The sequence below is a fragment of the Caloenas nicobarica genome, chromosome 7 (genome assembly GCF_036013445.1).
Source record: "Caloenas nicobarica isolate bCalNic1 chromosome 7, bCalNic1.hap1, whole genome shotgun sequence".
Lineage (NCBI taxonomy): Eukaryota > Metazoa > Chordata > Aves > Columbiformes > Columbidae > Caloenas > Caloenas nicobarica.
Window position 1 is genome coordinate 3,215,239 of NC_088251.1, and position 19,588 is coordinate 3,234,826.

The 19,588-nt window shown below is 42.2% G+C and overlaps 1 protein-coding gene across 1 annotated transcript in view; it reads left to right on the forward strand.

Annotated features, from left to right (window-relative positions):
- Positions 1–19,588, forward strand: part of ADAM12 (ADAM metallopeptidase domain 12) — a 178,020-nt gene that overhangs the window by 1,272 nt on the left and 157,160 nt on the right. Inside the window, exon 2 of the mRNA XM_065638798.1 lies at positions 15,574–15,707. Within this exon, the coding sequence (XP_065494870.1) occupies positions 15,574–15,707 (134 nt within the window). The remainder of the gene's footprint in view (positions 1–15,573; positions 15,708–19,588) is intronic.

A 19,588-nucleotide genomic window follows, 5' to 3' on the forward strand; every position in this document is an offset into this window, starting at 1 on the left:
GGTCTTAGTTTCTCTTTATCAGCATCTGTGTTTACACCAAATCAGCACATTGGGGATAAAGGCTGCAGCAATTCTCAGGTAGATGAGAAATCTGTCCCCAGTTGCCCTGTGGCCGTTCCCTTTGCATGGGTTTGTGTAGGTCAAGGAAGCACGTACCCCACCTCTGAGCATGGGAACCTGGCCAGGCCCTCCGTGTGCTGCAGGTAAACGTGACGACATATCCAGGAAAGTTTGACGTAAGATGCTTCAAGCATTCACATAGGACAGAAATGAGCATACCTCAAAGTAATTGTCCCTACAGTAAAATAAAAAGACAAACTGTAGGTGACTTAGACCGAGCATACAAATGAGAGAGTGGAGTGGTAGATGTGGGTGAAAATCCTGTTACCTGTGTTTTGGGATGCCCTAAGAGCCAAGCCGAAGCTCCGAGGTTCTGTTTGCTCTGATGAATTAAGCTCTCGGTAAGACTTGTGTCAGCTGCTCATCTCTATGGTGCCCGTCTTTAGATATCTAAGCTTGAGCAACAGCGGTGCTTGCTGACCCTTACAGCTCAGCTGGATTTTGGATTTGCCTTGCTGCATCTTTCCTATTCCTTTCTGTAACACGTCTGTAACTTGCTCTTTTGCGCCCGCAGCCAGTGTGCTCAGTAACCATCCTCTCCTTTAATTCCTTTTTTTTTTTTTTTGTGGCGTGGAAGCAGAGAGCAGCTTTAGCTTTGCCAGAGCATGTGCTGCTTTCTTGGTCGCGGAGGTGCTGAAAGTTACAGCCGCATGCTCCTGGACCTGGTGACGAAAAGTCCCCTTAGCTGTGCTGGCACATGTCCCCACCAGGTGTTTGGAAGCTTTGCAGCTCCTGCCTCAGCTTTACTGCTGCCACTGCTCTGGGCCCGGCGTTAGGGATTTGAGGTGCTGCCAGGATATCCCAATTTTTACATAAACACGTGCTTAGCGATTAAGACGGAAGTTTAAGTTACGATATGCCTTGAAAACGGGTTTTGAAATGTGGTTGTTTTAAAAGGCAAGAGACATGCATGGTGCGCGACTGCCCAAGTAACAACTCTAATATTAAACAGAAATTATCAGGTTATAAGCTAGACATCTTAAAAGTAACCTTGCTGCTCACTTTTGGTATGAGTTTCCTTTCCAATTTGTATGGTTTTACTATTGACTTTTCCGGTTTTCAGTAGTGCTAGCTCTTGGTCGCTAGCTAAAAGACCTTATGGACAAAAAGGAAAAACTAACGGAAGTACTGGCCTCAACAAAGCAAAACCAGCTTTGCTATCCTGGTGGAGGGTAATATCTATTAGGATACAATCTAATCTTATAGATTTAGTCAAACGCCTTAAAAACTACATCTGTATAAGCTTTTAGCAGAGTCAAGGCCTTCCTGTATCTTCAGGGCAGACAATAAAGGTATTGGTGTATAAAGTCCAAATTAGTGTGTGTGTGAAAGCCTTTTAGATATTAGGTGTTAGTTGCAAGAACAGCAGAAAAATGAAAATCCTAAAATTGGGGTCCAAAATTGTTTACCTTCAATTAAAATAACTTTTCTGTCAAATTTTATTTTTGTTACTGATTGCTCCTGCATTGGCTATAGTGGAAATAGATTACAAAAGAACAAATCTTTCCTTGTCTCGGTTTTAAACCCGATCTCTCCAACACACTCTGTGTTTTACAGTTCAGTTTCAAATACTGTCTTCTTTCAAAGCGTTCCAGCACTCGTGGCGGATATTTACGGCCTGTGTATAATCACCTTCTTGTCTGATGATTATCCCTATCAGGTCCCCTGCAGATAGCCTGGCATGAGCTGTCACTGTCCACGGGGCTCCGCAGATCCATGCCAAAATCCACCAGCTGAGGATATTATGCCCACTCTCCAAATCATGTTTGCATCGTTAACTCTCCTGCTCGCCGGGGAGCTGCCGGGTTGTTTGCTGGTGTTTTGTCGAGGTTCGCATCTCTTGTTTTCCTTGAGATCTTTTTGGAAAGGTCTCCATCCAGCTGCAAAGAGCATCCTTGAACTAATGATTGACAGGCTGTGTTTCGGGCTGCCTTTCATCCTGCTGGCAGCGCAGAGGCTGCCCCGGTGGCACTTTTCTAACGCCACCTGAGTGACAGCAGCGGATCAGGGCTGTGTTTATCTGTTACTTCCACTCAGGCTGTCAGCTGCCACCGATGCTATTGATCATGAAACTCTGTTTTAAAAAGGCTGAATTCATGTAAAGGCTTATTTGGTCCTGCACCAGCCTTGTTCAGACCTCGCGTATCCTCATCCTGACAGATTCATCACGAGCGGTCCCCATGTTTCTAACATATCTCACATTGCAAGTGCAAATGGTCCAGGGAGTCCAGCTGGGCTTTGTTTGATTAGTATTCATGTGCATCCTTTTGGACAGGCCCGTTTGTGCTCCGGGGCTGCGGTGTGGTGTGCGAATGGCGAGCGGTGTTGGCCAGGCGGGCAGCGGGATGCGGCCAGCACGGGCGATGGAGCAGCCTCGGTGCTTGGCCGGGGGTTTAACAGCCCGGTTTCTACTGGGGGTGCTGCCAAGCCCCGGTCTGGGTATCTGACTTTTGGAGACGGCATGTTTGAGGGCTGGCGGGGTGGGTTTTCTCTTGACTTGTGGTGTGAGTTGTTGTAAACCGAGAAGTGACGTTTCTAGGGTGTTTGCAGTTAGGTCTGAAATACGTTTCTATGGGCAGGCCCTGCTACACCAGGAGGTTCACAGAATGGTTTGGGTTGGAATCGACCTCCCCAGCTCCCCCAGCGCCCCCCCTGCCATGAGCAGGGACATCTGCACCAGCTCAGGTTGCTCAGAGCCCCGTCCGGCCTGGCCTGGGATGTCTCCAGGGATGGTTCAGCCACCACCTCTCTGGCCAACCTGGGCCAGGCTCTCACCACCCTCAGGGCCAACAATTTCTTCCTCATGTCCAGCCTGAATCTCCCCTTTTTCAGTTTAAACCCATCACCCCTTATTCTGTCGCAACAGGCCCTGCTAAAAAGATTCTCCCCAGCTCTGCATCTCATGTAGCATCCTGTCCTGCTTAGGATACCAGGCCCTTCATACTGTTCATACTGGAGGGATTTTTGTATGTAATCCTTTTTATGATGGCTTTTTTTCCTTCTACAAGTTCTTGTATTTTACTCCACATCATCTCAGATTTTGCTCTTCCTGTTGCATGCACGTTGTACTTGCATTTCAACTAGCTTTTCAGATTACTTCTAGGACAAAAGCACATCATCTTCAAAATTCGATAGTACCAAAGGCCTAAATCACACCTGCAAGAGGCTTCTCTTAGGCCATGCTGAGTTACCAGGGCAAATCTACAGCAAACTAAATTAAAAATCCTCAGGTTAAGTAAGTCTGTTACAGGATTGCAGTTGGTTCTTGATAGGACAGTGGAGTCTAAAAGGTCAATCCCTTTTGTTTCTGGCTAACACAGGGCAAAGGGCTTCAATTGTAGTAAATTTCTATATTTTTGGGAAAAGGATCACACTAACTGAGAAAAGGTACTGTTTCTTGGGCGACCCCTGCTCCAGGATGTTGATTCTTCTCTTTTTAGTGTCACATAAGAGTCTGAAAGTATGTTGATATTGAGTGTGATGTTGGCATCCATGCTTCAGAAAGTGACTTGATGAACAGCATCATTTAATTGGAAATGCTGACTCCTCTGTTAAATCACTTCATGTTGCATCATTAATTTTTTTACACCCCATATAAATGAGTTTGCTGCTTTCCATGAGTTGGAGCTAGGATGAGAAATATTTGGTAGCTTGGGAGCGGTGGGTTGTCCATTCACAAGGTCAGCATGACAAAACCGATGATTAGATGAACACATTCTTTGTTGTCCAAAATATATGATCTAATAAGGCAAGAAGCGAAATGTTTCATGGCCTGTTAACCATGCTGGATAATACACAGCAGGGCATAAAAAGCAGGACGCAGGATTTGGCACAGAAGAATCTTTAACTAGTTTATTCTGAGATATTTGTGAAGAGGAACATTTTCAGTCCCTACAAATACAGTTTAACAGTATACATCAGATGCTTTAGGTGAAAAACCTCCTTCTGACAATGGTGAAAGTTTGCTCGTTCTTGCTTCTTGTGTTCTAATTCTGAAAACAGCTGATCAAGCAAGAGAAATAAACCTCATGTGTGACTGCTTACCTTTGAAGGAATATTTTAAAATAGAAACTTCACTGAATCTAAGTGTTTATGGGATTTTGTTTTGATGCAGTCATCTAAAAAGAATAAAATAAAAAATCTCGACTTTGTCATAATGCTACATTAAATAAGGTGAGCGTAGGGGCCTGACCATACGTGGAGCAGAATATCACCAATATCTTTATTCAGCAGCACTGTCTGTATGCAGCAATGGTAATGTGCTGAAAATCCCCTGTTACTTCAACAATTAGGAGATGTGAAGAGGAGAACTGTTCAGTCCGGATTATTTAAGCCTATATTGCATTCCTTTTCTGCCACTGAGAGCACAGCGGTGGCACGGCTGTAGCTGAGAATAAAGCACGGCCTCTGCAGCTTATAGGGAAGGATACAGCATCTCACATCTGATCCGTGCTCCTTTTTGAATTGGAGATCATAAAACTATCCAGGTTAAAAACCACTCTTGTGTTTTGATGCACATTTTGAAGCAGGAGATAAGAATTCCAAGTGAAACAGCATTTGTGTGTTCATCTATTGCCTCTTAAGTGAGGAAAACACGTCCCACTGAAGAGACATTTTGGGTAAACATTTGTAGTTGAGGGGAAAGTGCAGGGTCATTGCAGAAGAAATTTTCACGCTTCAGAAAGAAGCAGCTTGTCTATTTATTTTGTGTCATGTATGTTCCTTGTTTGTGGGCCTGATCCTCGGTCAGGATAAGCCGTCTCACCTCTGTGGATCTGGCTCCTTTGTACAACCTGGTGCTGATGTTCTGTGCTGTTCATTTCAAATCTGCTTGGAAGGATCAGAGGATGTGTAGGTTAGATGAGCAAAGTGTGTTACTGACCTGGAAAGATATCCTGCTCTGAGGAAACAATAAAAATAAATGTTCGTGACTTCTGTACCTCATCTCCCAAAGAAGCCTGTGAAGGTCAGGTGTTATGGACTCATCCAGTGCTTATGGTGACATTTGTTGTAAGGTCACACACACAAACCTGAGCAGGATAGGTGGCTTCGAGAACATTAAGTAACTCTGAGTTGTCTGTTCATTCATGTTTCAAAAAACAGGAAGACAAAATTCACTGACAGCTTCTGTTAGTACAGGTGCAGTTATTTTTTCTTCTGCTGCTGTTGTGTAATACGAGTAGCAGATATTCCCCATCCAAACCAAAATGCATGATGGATATTGACTCCCCAGCCCAGTAGCATAGTTGCTTGGCTTGGGAAAGGATTATAAATCGTTTCCCGTGCACGCTTACATCAATTAATACTGAAATTTCCTTCAGCTGGATTTGCTGTGTTTTGAGTGCGATTTCCCAGAGAACATCTGAATGAATGATTTGTGAGCACGTGACGAGCTCAACGCAAACTCCCACTCAATAGTTTTTTCCGCCAGTGATTGTGTACGGGAAGGAACATCTCTCAATACAGCAATGCGAAGGATTCCTTGTACCCGGTGGGGGAGGCTGGTAAATCATCAGAGAAAATGATTGTACTGTACCTTTTAAAAGACCAAGAGGAAATGCTATTTTGGGGCATAATTTTGAATTTAATTCAGTGGAAAATAGCCTTTCTTGAGAGTTTGGAGGGGAGGAGCTGGAGATGAATGCTAGATCTGGATTTTCATGTAATTATGTAGACTCATTGCTGAAAAGTGAATATATTCAGTACTTTTTTTGACATTGGAGCTTTATGGATTAGTTGTGTGTGTTCTTGTAAAGCATGGGTTCCTTTTTCTCTTCCTGAGTGTTTTTGTTAGGTGCTGCCTTGAAGGCTGCAAAGCTGAGTTTATAATCAACATGAGAATGTCTGGGACTGGGATCTTTTGGGGAAGGAGCAGCAGTTTAGGCAGAAGCAGATGTGCCCCCGTAGTGCCTATGCTGGGGTGATGCTGAGTTAGGGCATCCCTCACTGTGGCTTTCCTGGAAATACCTGTGGGAAAGGCAGCGTGCAACCCTCGATATTTTTCACCTTTTATTGGTCCTGTCCTGCTCATTTTCATGAGAAAGAATGATGGGGACCTTTTATTTGGTGCGCATCAGGATTTGGAAAAGAAGCCAGCTTAAAACAGGATTTGCAGCAAGAGGAGAGAAGTTCTCCCAAGCCATTATGTCACTCACTTTTCGAACCTGCTTTGGGGTTGAATCTTGCATTTACAACTTGCCCTTGTCTGTGAACTCCAGGCTTTGAGCTCTTCCATAGGAGGAACCTCTCGATATGTACCCGTCACCCAACATGCTGAAATGACCTCTGGTTCAATGCTTCGCTGCTTTATTTCTCTCATATTTTGAAATGTTCTCTTCTAGGCAAAAAAGACAACTCTTGTCTTTGGACTGGTCCTGAATAGTAACTCCTCAGTCAAACATAACATCACAAATGAGACTGGACAGCTGTTTCCTAAATATAGTGTATGTATGTATTCTATACACGGTAATAGAGCTTGGTTTTCACTATTTGAAACATTCTGCAGTCTCCCTGCCCCCTCCTTCAGTCAATGGCAAATGTTGTTCTCAAAACTCCACTTGTCACATTTTGTTCTCGAGAACAGGGAGGATATTGAGATACACTGGCTTCTTTCCTCGAGTGCATTTCAATATGTATTTTGTATAATGAGAGCCCAAATCCTTCTTGCATTACTTATGCTTTAATCACACTGTGCTCTCCCAAGATTGCTTTAATCGCATTTGCATCAGCAGGAGTAACTCTGTATGATGAGCAATATTTCATCTGCAAACAGAGGGGACGGATCTCGGGCACACGCCGAGGAAGGAACTGGCTGTCCTGGATTTGTTACAGCGCAGCTCTCTACTGAAGAATGGTGTAGCATCCTGATTTGAGAAGTAGATATTCAAGAATTAGAAGGAACAAAAGCTATTTTTTTTACAGTTTTCTTGAGGACCTGTCAAGTGTGATACTTCCCTTTTAATTTTCTAGTAAATGGCTTTTTGGCGTGCGTTAACTCCTGAGAAGCGCAGCGCTGCCTAGCGCAGCAGACATCATTTTGTACTTTAGCCATGACATTACCGTATATGAGAACCGAAAAGTTATATAGATATTACACCAATATATAAACCATGTGTGTTAGAAAGACAAGTTCAGTTTTGAAATATTTGACTTAGCTATGCTTTTCACTTTCAATCTGTGCCAAACATGTGCTTGAATGACTGATGGAGTCATATGGTTCCCTGAATAAAGCACTTTATTGTGCGCAGACTTAGAGCCTTCCAACAGTTGTATTACAGAAGCTTGAAGATTAAGATGACCCAACTGCTTAGGGGGTATGTTCCACAATGAACATTTTATTTTTCTTTTTATTCCACCCTCTCTCTCTATTTTCGCCCTAAAATGTGTCATTAGTTTGTTCAGCTGGTCGTGCAGTGGCACTGACTGCAGAGCCTTTGGTGGAGAAGAACAGCAAGTTACCTTCAAATTTAAGCTTTCACTCCCAAGTCCATATTAAAATGTTGAACATATGACTTTTTCCATGGAGTTTATGGGATTTGGTGGGGGGAGGGATGGGAGGGCTGTTTCCTGTCGCAGATTATTTCATCAGCAGAATTTAGATTTAGGAAGGGAATAACTCATGCAAGAACAAGTGATGACAGGAGCTAGTTCTTAGAATTATAAAACTGAAATATCAAAAAGCACATTTTTAATGCTGTTTAGTTAAAGGGGATCCGCGTGTCTCAAGCTCCTATTTGTCACCCGAGCAGTCGGTGCCCGTGAAGGTGCTCGGTGGGAAAGATCAAGTGGACGTGCTGGAAAGTCACACACAGATCAGTTCCAAGTTGACAGACCTGTCAAGCTGGAGAAAGGATCTTTTTTCATTAGAAGTGGAAACAGCAGCAAATTCAATTCAGAAATGTGTGGAGTCGTCTTGCTCTTGCCTGTCCTTGGGCTCATCAAAGACCTTTGCTGACTTTTGATGTTTTAAAGATTTTTGCACTTGAGTCATAATTTTGCAATGGGAAGGAAAAGCCAAGATTCAAACCCAAGAAGATCCATAGAATTAGTTGTTTTCCAAAAGTTACTGGTGCTTAAATGCCTGAGGTCTCGGGTTTGGGAATGGTGGGAGGAATGAGAAGACAAGTAAAACTTTGTGTCTAGCTAGGTGGCTTGCCCTTTTTTAAAATTTTTCTTTTAAATAACTATTTTCCAGGCAGGCCTTGAAAGGGCTCATTTTACTAGATTTTGTAGAGAGAATCAACGTACTGCTCAGATGTCCAAATGTTAGTTGGAAAAATAATTTATGATTTTGAATGAATAAAACCTTTGCTGTGAGAGATAAGTTTTTTATTTTATGCACAGTCAAATCTTGCCCAGACTTTTGTGCTTATGCACAGATGAGGGCAGAGTCTGGCATGTTTTGTGCTGTCTTTTTTAAAGCTGTTTAAATGCTGTTAGTGGGATAATGGGATAAACCTTATCAGTCTGGTGGAGTTTCTGATTTTTGTCCTTTCTTTTGAGAGGGTGCCTGTGTTTTCAGCTGGTGGTTAGTGTAAAATTTAAGACAGATGAAAGGTTGACTTTAAGGCAAGCTAGTGCTTGTTTGACCCTGTGCAAGTTACTGGGCCTTCTTTCTTTAACCATTATGCACTGAAAATCTTGTACTGGTTTATTTTGCAGCATGTTCATATTTATTATCAGATATTATAATTTGCATTTTTGTTGTGTTACTAAGTGACAATTTATTATTTTTCCTGGCTCAGACAGAATGGGTACCATACTAGAAGATAGTTTCAGCAAGAACTGTGCCTGGATAATGTTTAGCTTGGATAATGTTTTGGTTTTGCTGGAAGATGGAGTGAAACAGGACTGGAAGCACACATCCCCACTCCTTGGCCAGATAGCTGGATAGTTAATTGGATAGTTGACACTTTCTTTTTGGCATGATACAGTTTAAGTCCTAATGTTAACAATTTCCATTTAAAGCAAGATGATTTTTTTTTTTTTTTGGTTGATGCACAAGAGCTGGATGTGATCCTCTTTGCTCAGAAGTTCTTTATCGCGATCCAATCTAACTTTGTGTATCGCCACTTTATACTCTTGCCATTTATAAATACATCAGCACTGGCCAGATAACAACCAAGAAGTACATAAAGCTAAAGGACATTCATGGGCCTTTGGTCTTCTGGATTATGTAAAATGATTCTTTTAGTTCCCTTCTGGTAATTCAGTCTTTCTGCTCCCCTGATCACCCGGGCAGCCTTTCCCATCCACCAGCTTCAGGCCGAATCACTCTTTTCTGAATGTAGGTGAGGAGAAATACCTGCAATGTTCCAGATATTCTTGCATTGGTAACTCTCAGGAGTAACTTCAATATCTGGTATTCACTGGAAACACCGCTTTTAATGCATTGTTCCAGGACTGTCTTTGCTTCGTGTGGCATTGACGTTATATGAATAGCATGTACTCATCTTTCTTGTGTTATTTGCCTTTGAAGATTATGGCTTAAAGCAGAAAATTTACTGGTCCCTTAGAATATGACCCTCCATTCTGTACTGCTTGGTTTCAGCCCTTTGCTCCAGCCTGCAAGTTACTGGATACTTTTGTCATATTCCTGTCCTTTGTGCAGATGCTGTCTCCTAACTTGGAGCACTGGCTTTAGGAGGACGCTTGTGCATATTGAGTAAAGGTTGATTCTAATACATTTTCCGACTAAACCTTGGTAGAAACCTTTACCTGGTTAGTTAGTGATGTGCTTGGTGGGGAGCCTCTAGTCTTTACCCAGATTCATGTCCTTCTTAAATTTCCCAAGTTCACTCCCATCCTGAAGGACAAATGCTTGGTCCTTCTCTCTCAGTAGATACACTTGGTAATTTTGGATTTAAAAGTTGTATTTTGAGTCCGGAGGTAATAAAAGATTTCTCTCAAGACATGGGAGAGAAGCAACACATCCAAACCATGGATCTCACTGACTGTGAACTAAGCTGAGAAAGCTGGAGAAAATGAGGAGGAAAATGGACAAAGTACAATCTTTCTGTCTTCTACACCCTGCGATACGGAGCAGTGCCAATGCCTGTGTTCAGTTTGTAGAAAGATTACGCTGTTCTATTCTTCTTTTCTAGCCTAAGATTATTCTGATGCATTGGTGTTTTGTTGCAGATGAAAAAGTAGATAGGCTGTGACTTACAATTCTGAGCCCATTTGTAATATGAAAGGTAACACAAGTATACTATAATTTAATATAATTTAGCCTTTTTCTGTTCCGCTGCCTTTGCTTCTGTTATTTTCATCGCCCTGGGCTGCAGTGGGGTGCTGGGGCTGTGAGAGCCTTTGGGTGCCTCAGGATCCTGATGGGATCACGTTAACATGTGTGGGACAAGACGTGCGGATGGGATGCTCGGGACATGCACATCCACAGTGGGAAGGAAGCGCAGTGTTGTGCATTTGGCTTTATTGTAAATAATGTTAATAGATGGATGGTTTTTATAAACCACCCCAGGTCTGGGTCCACTCTCCTGTGCTGTGCCAGGGGAACAAAACCAGCACTAGCAGGATGGCAGGGATGTGTGGTTAGGGAGCATTTTCTTTTTTTCCTTCCACTTCAGCCCATTTTACCCAGACCCACTCAGTATTGAGAGCATTCACCTTTTTGTTTATCGTAAGGACAAATAAATTGCACTGCCTGACTAAAAGCTTATTAATTTTAAGCAAATGCAAATCCAAAGTGTGTCTGGGCTTCTTCAGGAGGCAGCGGCCGTTAAACAAAGATGTCATGTCACACGCTTGGAGTTTATTTTGCACAGAGTTCAGAGGAGCTGAAATACAAAGCAAAAAGATGAAAACTATTCTTAACTTCTTTCCCAACGAGTCCTTGTGTGATACTGCGCGAAGAAGAAAAGTTGTAGAAGTAGATGGCAGATAAATATTTAAGCTGTGCAGAAGTCACTGACAGATAACGTGTACTCATCTCACTATTTGTACAAAGTATCTTTTATATTACTAAAAAAAAAAAAAAGAATAAAGGGTGCTACATCAGCTTGTGGGCTACTTGTGGATCAAAAGCGTTACCTTTGCTGCAGGCTGAAAATAGAAAACAGGCACAACTGTGGAGTTTTTCATGTGAAAAATTGGGAGACGAGCTTGCGTCAGGAAGAACTGGACAGAATTTCACTGAAATGGAAAATAAGTAGGTGAGTAAGTAGGTGCATGTGACACAAGAGATAGGAAACCTGGGTCTAATAAAAGTTTCTGGTAATACAGATGGCCTGATTTTCTTCCCCTCTCATGACACGTTACCGAAATTTAAATTCTGATTTCAATTATTACACTATTTATATTGCTGTAATACCAGGAGTCCCCGTAGAGAAGAGGCCTCATTATTAATATAACGCAAACAACTCTAATGGTCCCAGCTTCAAGGAGTTCCTAATGAAAATGGGCAGAGGAGATGAAGAGTGGCAGAGAGGAAATAGAGGCAGGTCTGTGTGCGTGAGGAACGGCTGCACAGGGAGCTCGGGGGACGCGATCGAGGTGATGGAAACCCTTCGTTAGCACAGACCTCCAGTCCCGTCCCATCACGCTCCTGGTGCTCCTCGGATGCTCTTGGGGAGATGCTCCGGGATGGGTGGCCCAAAATTCCTGAATTCACGTCTTCCTTTACCCAAATCTTTTCTGTCTGCATCCCGTTCCTCGGTCAGGCTCGGTGGCCCTTTAGATTCCGTCATCTTTCCCATCTGAGATGGGTATGTGTGGGTTGCTCTTTGTTGGCTGCGATCCCTTGTTTTCTGCAACGTGTTCTCTGAAGCTTTGCAATCGGGTTGCGGAATCCCATTTAAAGGATCTACCTTTTCATCTTCCCCCTACTTTTATATTTAAATACTGACCTAGAGTTTACTCACCATTTATACAGATTTCTGTATTTTGTAATCTTTCAGGAATATACATTGTGATTAAATATAATCATCTTAAATAGGAAAAACATTATTAGATTTACAAAAGAAACTGTAATGTGCTTATATCACACTGAGGACAGCTGGGAGTTAAGCAAGTACATAACATTAAGCATGTGCCCAAGTGCTCTTCAGAATGAGACCCCGTGACTGGGCTGCAGTGCTTTCTCTGCCTTCTGCAGGAAGCTGTGATTTCTATCACACCCAATAATTTAAATAAAAACATTCAGATAAGCAGGAAAACATTTGGCTGAAGAAAAGCAACTAGACAGAAACTGATCTTGTGTTTTATAAATGCTATGGCTTCAGAAGAGTTCGCAAACCCTAAAGCTTGTCTGTTTAGTTTCCCCCAAATAAATTGTCTTTTCCAATAAAGATATAACTGCTGCCTATAAACCTGTCTTGATGTCTGTCTCCAGACTATCAACACTTCTGCACAATATGCATTTTCAGTGTGCAGATAAATAAGCATGTGTGTAAGATTAAATTTCCTCATCGTAACCTTACTTTGTTATGCGCCACAAGCATCACTTTGTCAGGATAGAATAGAAGTAGGAGTGGCAAAATTGAATCACACTTTGTGTAGATATCATTCTGTTTTCCCATGATATTTTTATAGTGGTTGCACTTTCTGGACCACGCCATATAATGAGGGAATAACACATCTGTGCACAAATGCTGATCCCACCCTGTCTCCTAGTTCTTCTGTTCTGGGTAATGTTAATGCTTAGTAGAATTAATAAGAAAGGCAACTTGCACATGTAGGAATATCAGAAAGACTTTGATGCTTCCTGATATCTAGTTGCAGTTCCATGGTATAAGATAGTGTGGAATCAATGTAGACAGTGCATCCATGGGAGGAAAAGTATGCTAATAGGGTTTCTTAAAACTCACATTTCATGAAACTTTCAGAGTGGAAATCCTACAAAATAATAGAAGAACCTGAGTCATTTAATTCATATAGTTGAGACTGCTCTAGTGAGCCAAAAAAAAAAAAAAAAAAAAAATCAGGGCTAGAGTCAAACTTTTCTCATTTCCCTGAGATATGCCTCATAAATTTCTGTTCTGTGCAGGGAGCTTCACGCCCAATAATCGGGATAAAGAGCTGTGAGGTTCTGTCTAGACCCTCGTAGGCAGATGAGATAGTATCTCATTTGTCTCCACAGGGGTGAGCCCAAGCGTGTGCATGAATGTCTGCGTGAATGTTTTTAAGGTAATTCTACCAGTGACAAAATTGGGCTCGCTCTGCCCAAAACATAGCTCTTGATCCACAAAGGGTGTGAGGTGGCCTGAGAGGGCAGGGCAGGTTACTGAGATGGCGGCACCGAGCGCTGGGCTGTCTGACCCCGCAGCTTTCCTGCTCCGGTGCGGCCTCACCTGGGGCACTGTGTGCAGGTTTGGGCCCCACAGGATAAAACGGATATAAAGCTACTGGAATGTGTCCAGAAGAGGCTACAAAGTTGGTGAAGGGTTTGGAGGGGAAGCCGTATGAGGAGCGGCTAAAGTCACTTGTTTGTTCGGCCTGGAGGAGACTGAGGGCAGAGCTCGTGGGGCTGCAGCTTCCTCAGAGGGGAGCAGGAGGGGCCGGGCTGAGCTCTTCTCTCTGTGACAGTGACAGAACCCGGGGAACGGCAGAAGATGTGCCAGGGGAGGGGCAGCTGGACATGAGGAAAAGGTTCTTCACCCAGAGGTGCTGGACGCTGGAACAGGCTCCCCAGGGAGGTGTCCCGGCCCCAACCTGACAGTGTTCAAGGAGAGACTGGACAACGTCCTCAGACACACGGTGTGACCTGTGGGGTGTCCTGTGCAGGGACAGCAGTTGGACTCCGTGATCCTTGTGGGTCCCTTCCAACTCAGGACAGTCTGTGAGTCTGAGTCTCCCTTCCATAACACGGTTCAGCCCTGAGCTGTGGTTGATCTGCTAAAACTCTGCCCCGCCATGTTCGCGCTGCACATCCTCTCACAAAGGCAACGGGGGAAGGGGGAAGACAGGCGATGCCGGCCTTTCTCCATCTTAGTGGAGGATGGAAACAATTGTAGAGCACCTGTGAAGACTCGGGTCTCATCCTTGTGAGGTCCAAGTGGACTAAAGGGCTCAGTGTGATGGTAGGTCAAGAGTGTGGCAAACCTCACCAGTGTTTTGACTGTCCCATGGCACCTGGAGGCCAACCCTATCTTCTCTTTAAGATTTATTCGCAACACCATTCCCAACTCTTTTACTATAATACTATTTTTTTTAGGACTCTACTTTGACAGGCACAATACCATTAGAATGTTTAGTGAGAGTAAAAAAATACCTGATAAATGTTGCATGCAAATGGCTTTTTGGCATTCTAGTATGAACTGAAGTCGTCTGACTGTGTAGGATTAGAGCATAATTTCAGTGAGAGTTTACATTCTCTTCCAGACTTCTTTTTTTCCACTAATGAGAATGTGCATCCTTGATGTTACGGGGTCCTCAGTACTTTGTGACTTCCTTGCATGTTCATAGAGAAATGCTGAGGCTGCTAAATAAATATTCAGTGTTTCGTTTTACACAGGTCAGACTTGTTAAAACCGAGTACAATTGCACATTTCCATGTTTAGCGGAGTAAGATGTTCCATTAAGAAGTGTTTGGAGGGATAATAGAATACTGAGGATTAAACCTGGTAAATCTGCTGTGTACAATAAACCTGGAGTTTTCAGGAACCCCAAACCGGGTTGTTACATCGTGCTGTGACTCCACCTTGCAAAGTGGGAGGACCAGTGGACCCCAGCGCAGAAACGGGAGGGACATAAGGGAAAATCTGGGGTCACTGTGCTCTTAGGGAGCCTGTGTCACGTAACCACAGGCTTTTTTCACCCTGGGGAGGGTAGAGCTCCCGTGACACCCCGGGGCACTGTCCCCCCTCCTAACACCACTGTTCTGAATCTGATCCAGTGCGACTGTATCTGGGAAGAGGGATGGGGAGAGGAGGGCTTGGGGAGTGGAATGATCAAAGCTAATTTCTTACCTTAGTTATGGAAAAAGAGCCCTGATAAAATCTTCTCTCTTCTAAATCCCTGCAGCTTGTTTACCCTCTTAATGTGACACTGAAAAGACAGCCAGCTAGGGCATTCTGCTGACCAGTCATCTTAAATGGAAAAATAATATCCAAACTCTAGTATGGTGATTAACATAACATTTAAATAGTGGTGCCAATATTTCTCCAATTTTTTTAATTTAAGTCTTGCATCCCAGCTCCTTATCTTTTCATCCTGGTGTTTCTACTCCTTACGTGCAGTCTGTGTCTTCTGCTGCTACAGAAACGCACCAGCTAATCAACGCTGGAAATCACCTCGATGCTTCTCTCCCAGAACCCCAGCTCTCTTAGAACTTTGTGTAGGTTTTGACACGACAGTATGACCCCACAATGTTTTACTGTTTAATGCTTTCCCTGGATTATTTCCTTTTGAAATATACTGCCAGGTCCCCTAAATAACAAGCTTCGTTTTGTCAGATGCTGCTCCCGACTAATGTGAAATTCTTCTCCCTGTCCCCAGGCGAGAATGTGGATGGCAGATTGGAGTCCTCCAGACAGCAGATGCCAAAGGACCAGTCAAAAGATTATGAGATAACAGTTCCCTTCCTTTTGAATGGAGAACAGTGGAGACCAGTAAATGGCATTTATTCAAAGGTTAGTTTTCATTTTGCTTATTATTTTATTCTAAGGTGTATTACAATTGGAAGGCTTTAGGGGAAAGTATTAATAAGTGCACTTTGTTGTATCTGTTATAAGCGTATTTTTCATATTTTTTGTAGAGAATCTGCTGTGTAAAATTGTTACTTACCTAATTTAAGAAAATTGATAAGGTCTTTGGTTGAAATTAATATCTTTTTACTGTGAAGTGGCAGAAATGGGAGGTTAAAGTGAAATGGTTTTTTAAAAAAAGAGGTTAACTTCCATTGCTTGAGATTTTATCATGCAACAGCAAAACAGCCTCAGAGCTGAGGGGAGGGGCAAATACAACAAACACATTTGTGTGATTCAATACAGTCTGACAGCACGAACTTTAAGGAAAGGTGTAAATAATGTTGCTTTGTTGAGTGCAGCCTGAGGCGTTACCTGGAGCCCAATCCCAAAAGCCATCACGCTCCCTTTCCCTAACAAGGGATAATCCATCACTGGCTCTGACTGAGCAGGGATTGTTTCCTCTCTCAACAGGCCTTGATAAGCTTTCCTCCATTTTTATTTATTTTTTTTTTCTTCCTTGAACATTGGCTGATAATACGGGTAGCTGTTTTTAGGAGAAAAGGTCTGTTTTCTGTTTCCTTGGTCTCCTGCTTGAAGTATGAGGACAGGTTGTTGTTGGTTGTTATCACCCAAGATGTCATGGGAATCTCTTACCCAGCCTTTTTAACCCAGGTTCAGTTTTGTTCCAGTGCCCTTTTCATATTCTTCTTTTAATTGTCAGAATGAAGATTAAAAAGTTAGATTTTTAAACAGTTGTGGTTGGTGGTGTTGTTTGTTTTTGGAAAAAAAAAAAAAAAGGGGGCAAAAATCCCCCACACAAATAATGCAGACAGCCCATTAAAACCAGCTTTTTTTACTGCATTGGGCAAGTCTTTCATGGAGAAATCCTGCTTGCCTGCTGCCTCACAGTTTTGAATCATGCTGCTTCTGATTGACAGGAGTAGGTGTGAAAAGAGATTCCAAAACAAGGGATCTGATCTGACTTTCAGAAAATCTTGTCTGGATTAAAATTTTGCTTCCTTTTTCTTTTTCCCCTCTGAAATGGGACAGAAGGGCCAGTCCTAGTTTTGAATATCTGCAGCGATGAAAGGGATATCATTTGGGTGTATAGCAGCTTATCTTAGAGAGATAACACAGATGGCTTCGTCCTAGATGTATGTAAACTCTATTTTTAGATCATTTAATTAGAAACAGGCATTCTCCATACAGAATTCTTTTAGCTACTCACTGTAGCTTTTTCAGAAAGAGTTAGAACAGAGTATCTTTATGTGAGTAATGATAATGTGATTTATACCATTAATTTGTTTCCCAGAATTGCTTTCAGTTTAAGATGATCATTAGAAAAGATTTGTGGTTTGGTAGAAAGATCCACGTGCTGTATCAGCACTTTTTTTCTTTGAATGCTTCTTTTCCATGGAAACTGTTATAAATTAAATACACAAAAGTGCAGATCAGGCGGTGGGAAGAACAACAGTATTAAACTGGTAGAGGAGAATAGTATTGAATAGCTTGTCACGTAAATATTGATCAAAAGCACAAAAGTTAAATACTGTTTTATTTGATGGTTAAATAGGACCTATTGTTCTTCAACTCATTTCAAAGTGTTCCTCCATTTTATTTTAATTTATATGAAATAAAAAATATAAAGTGCTGTGTACTTGTAACCAGGGGAATGGTATTGCAATAGAATAGATAGTAAAATAAATAATGTAGTGGTTATAAAAATGCCAAAGTATTAAAGTTATTTCTGTATAGATAATTACCTCGCAATGATAGTCTCATTCTCCAATCTTCGGATCATAAATACTCTTGTTTAACAATTAGTCCCTGAGAAACCACGCTAGTCATTTAGTGCAGTGTACTCTTTCATTCCCATCTCAAAGATAAAACTGTCCTTTTATTTACCCCAGGAGTCACTGCAGTATCTGTTGGAATATCTCATTCAGAATCTGTCAGGAATTATTATTAAGCTACTGACTTTCTCATTGAGAGCCGTCTATGCGGTACCCTGTGCAGAGGAGAAGCAAAAAGCTGAAACTAGTCACCCTGACTAATCGCACAAACACATGGACTTGCTCAACAGCAGGAATAAAATTACATTAACTGAGAAGAAAAAAAAAATAAAAAACTTACTTAGCTATAGCCTGGTTTTACTTTAATGCAGTTAGGGTGTACTTTTTCAAGGACATCTGATGATTTACGTACTTCCGAAGGATGACGGTTCAAATTGACGGTAGGAAAAATCCAATTTTAAAATCAGACGTGTAATCAAATTATATATAAAGAATTTGGGTTTCCCTAAGTATAAATGTAGTATTTTGTTTCTGGAGACAACCCATCATTTACTGGACAGATTGATGTTTCTCCCTGTCCTCTGCACCCCAAGCTGAAGTTATAAGAGACCAAGGCCGGGATCTCATTGTGGCAGTATTATTTCAGAAATGCTGCTGTTTCTTTCTTGTTTAAAAGGATGCATATGCTCATACAAACTTTATATATACTGAAGCACATTTAAAAAATTAAATATGCTTACTTAAGAAAAGTCACCATGGAAATGAATGCATGTTTTTGCAACTGTACTATGCTGCTCATCTAGTTAGTGGTTGTTAACAGTTCTCCTGGCATCTTTTGTCGAATTCAGAAAATTTACATCATTTTCAGTTGGAATATTTTAACGGTGCCCAGTTACATTCTTTTATTAATTGAGTATAATATTCTGTTGCTAATCCTGAACATGCTGCTAAAATTAGTGGCTACTATTTGGAGTACCCAGTTGTATCGATGGATAACTGTATCTGTGGGTGTGTGACGGCAACCTCAGGACCCTGGAGTGTTGTGCAACGTTGCTCTGCACTTTCAGACAATAGCTGCCCCTGTTCCGTACGGATGTGATTTCCGTTTTAGTGAAATTTTGTGTACATTATAGAATGTGTTGATAGGTCATTATACATTATAGCTCCAGTTCTCTTTCCATTTCTCTTTCATTTGTTCATCACTTTGCATTCTGTGTTGATTTATTTTTTTTTTTCCCCCCAGTGCTTGATTTAAACCCAAGAGGATTGGGTTCTATTTTTCTTAATTTTTTCTAAGGTTTGAACAAACTTGTTTCATTTTTATATTATTCGAGCACAAGAAAAAGACTCTTTCCCCCCACATGTTTCCAACTGGATATTTTTCTCCAAACTTGGCTTGAGACTTGCAAATCAAGCCAAGTTTGATGGGAGTTGGGTAAGTGATGTTTTAGTATGCAGAACACTTCAGGGAAGATTTTTTTCAAGGACCATCTGTTTGGCTTCAGCTTTTATCCTCACACCCTGTTAGGGACACCCGACGGTTAATGTGTGCCAGATCCCTGCGTCCCAGGAGCTGTAGGTCAGGTAATGTTGGTTGCGTTACACCGGAGCACGTGCTGTCTCCTGGAGAGACGAGCGCTCCGCAGGAAGCATTTCATGTGGGCATTAAGGGGTTTTTTGTCTCCATTTTTGTGTTTAAATGGTCATAACTGGGTGGAAACGCTGCCTGCCAGGAGCATCCAAGGCAGACATGCAATAGGTGGAACGCCGGGGGTTCCTGGTGTGGCACTGCCCTGAGCTGATGTTCTTTCTCCTGGAGTGACATGCTCATTAATGAAGTCGGCTTTGTATCCAGGGTTTAGTCCAGATCTTAAAATGCATTAAGTTTCTGGGAAATGGAAAGCATTTTGGGCGTATATGACATGATCAATTATGCAAGTAAACACAGAGCCCTCAGGTTGTGGCATCTGTCACTCGGGTGTGGGGTGTTTTCTCCACTCATGGCTGTGCAGCATCTGTAGTGCCATTGCT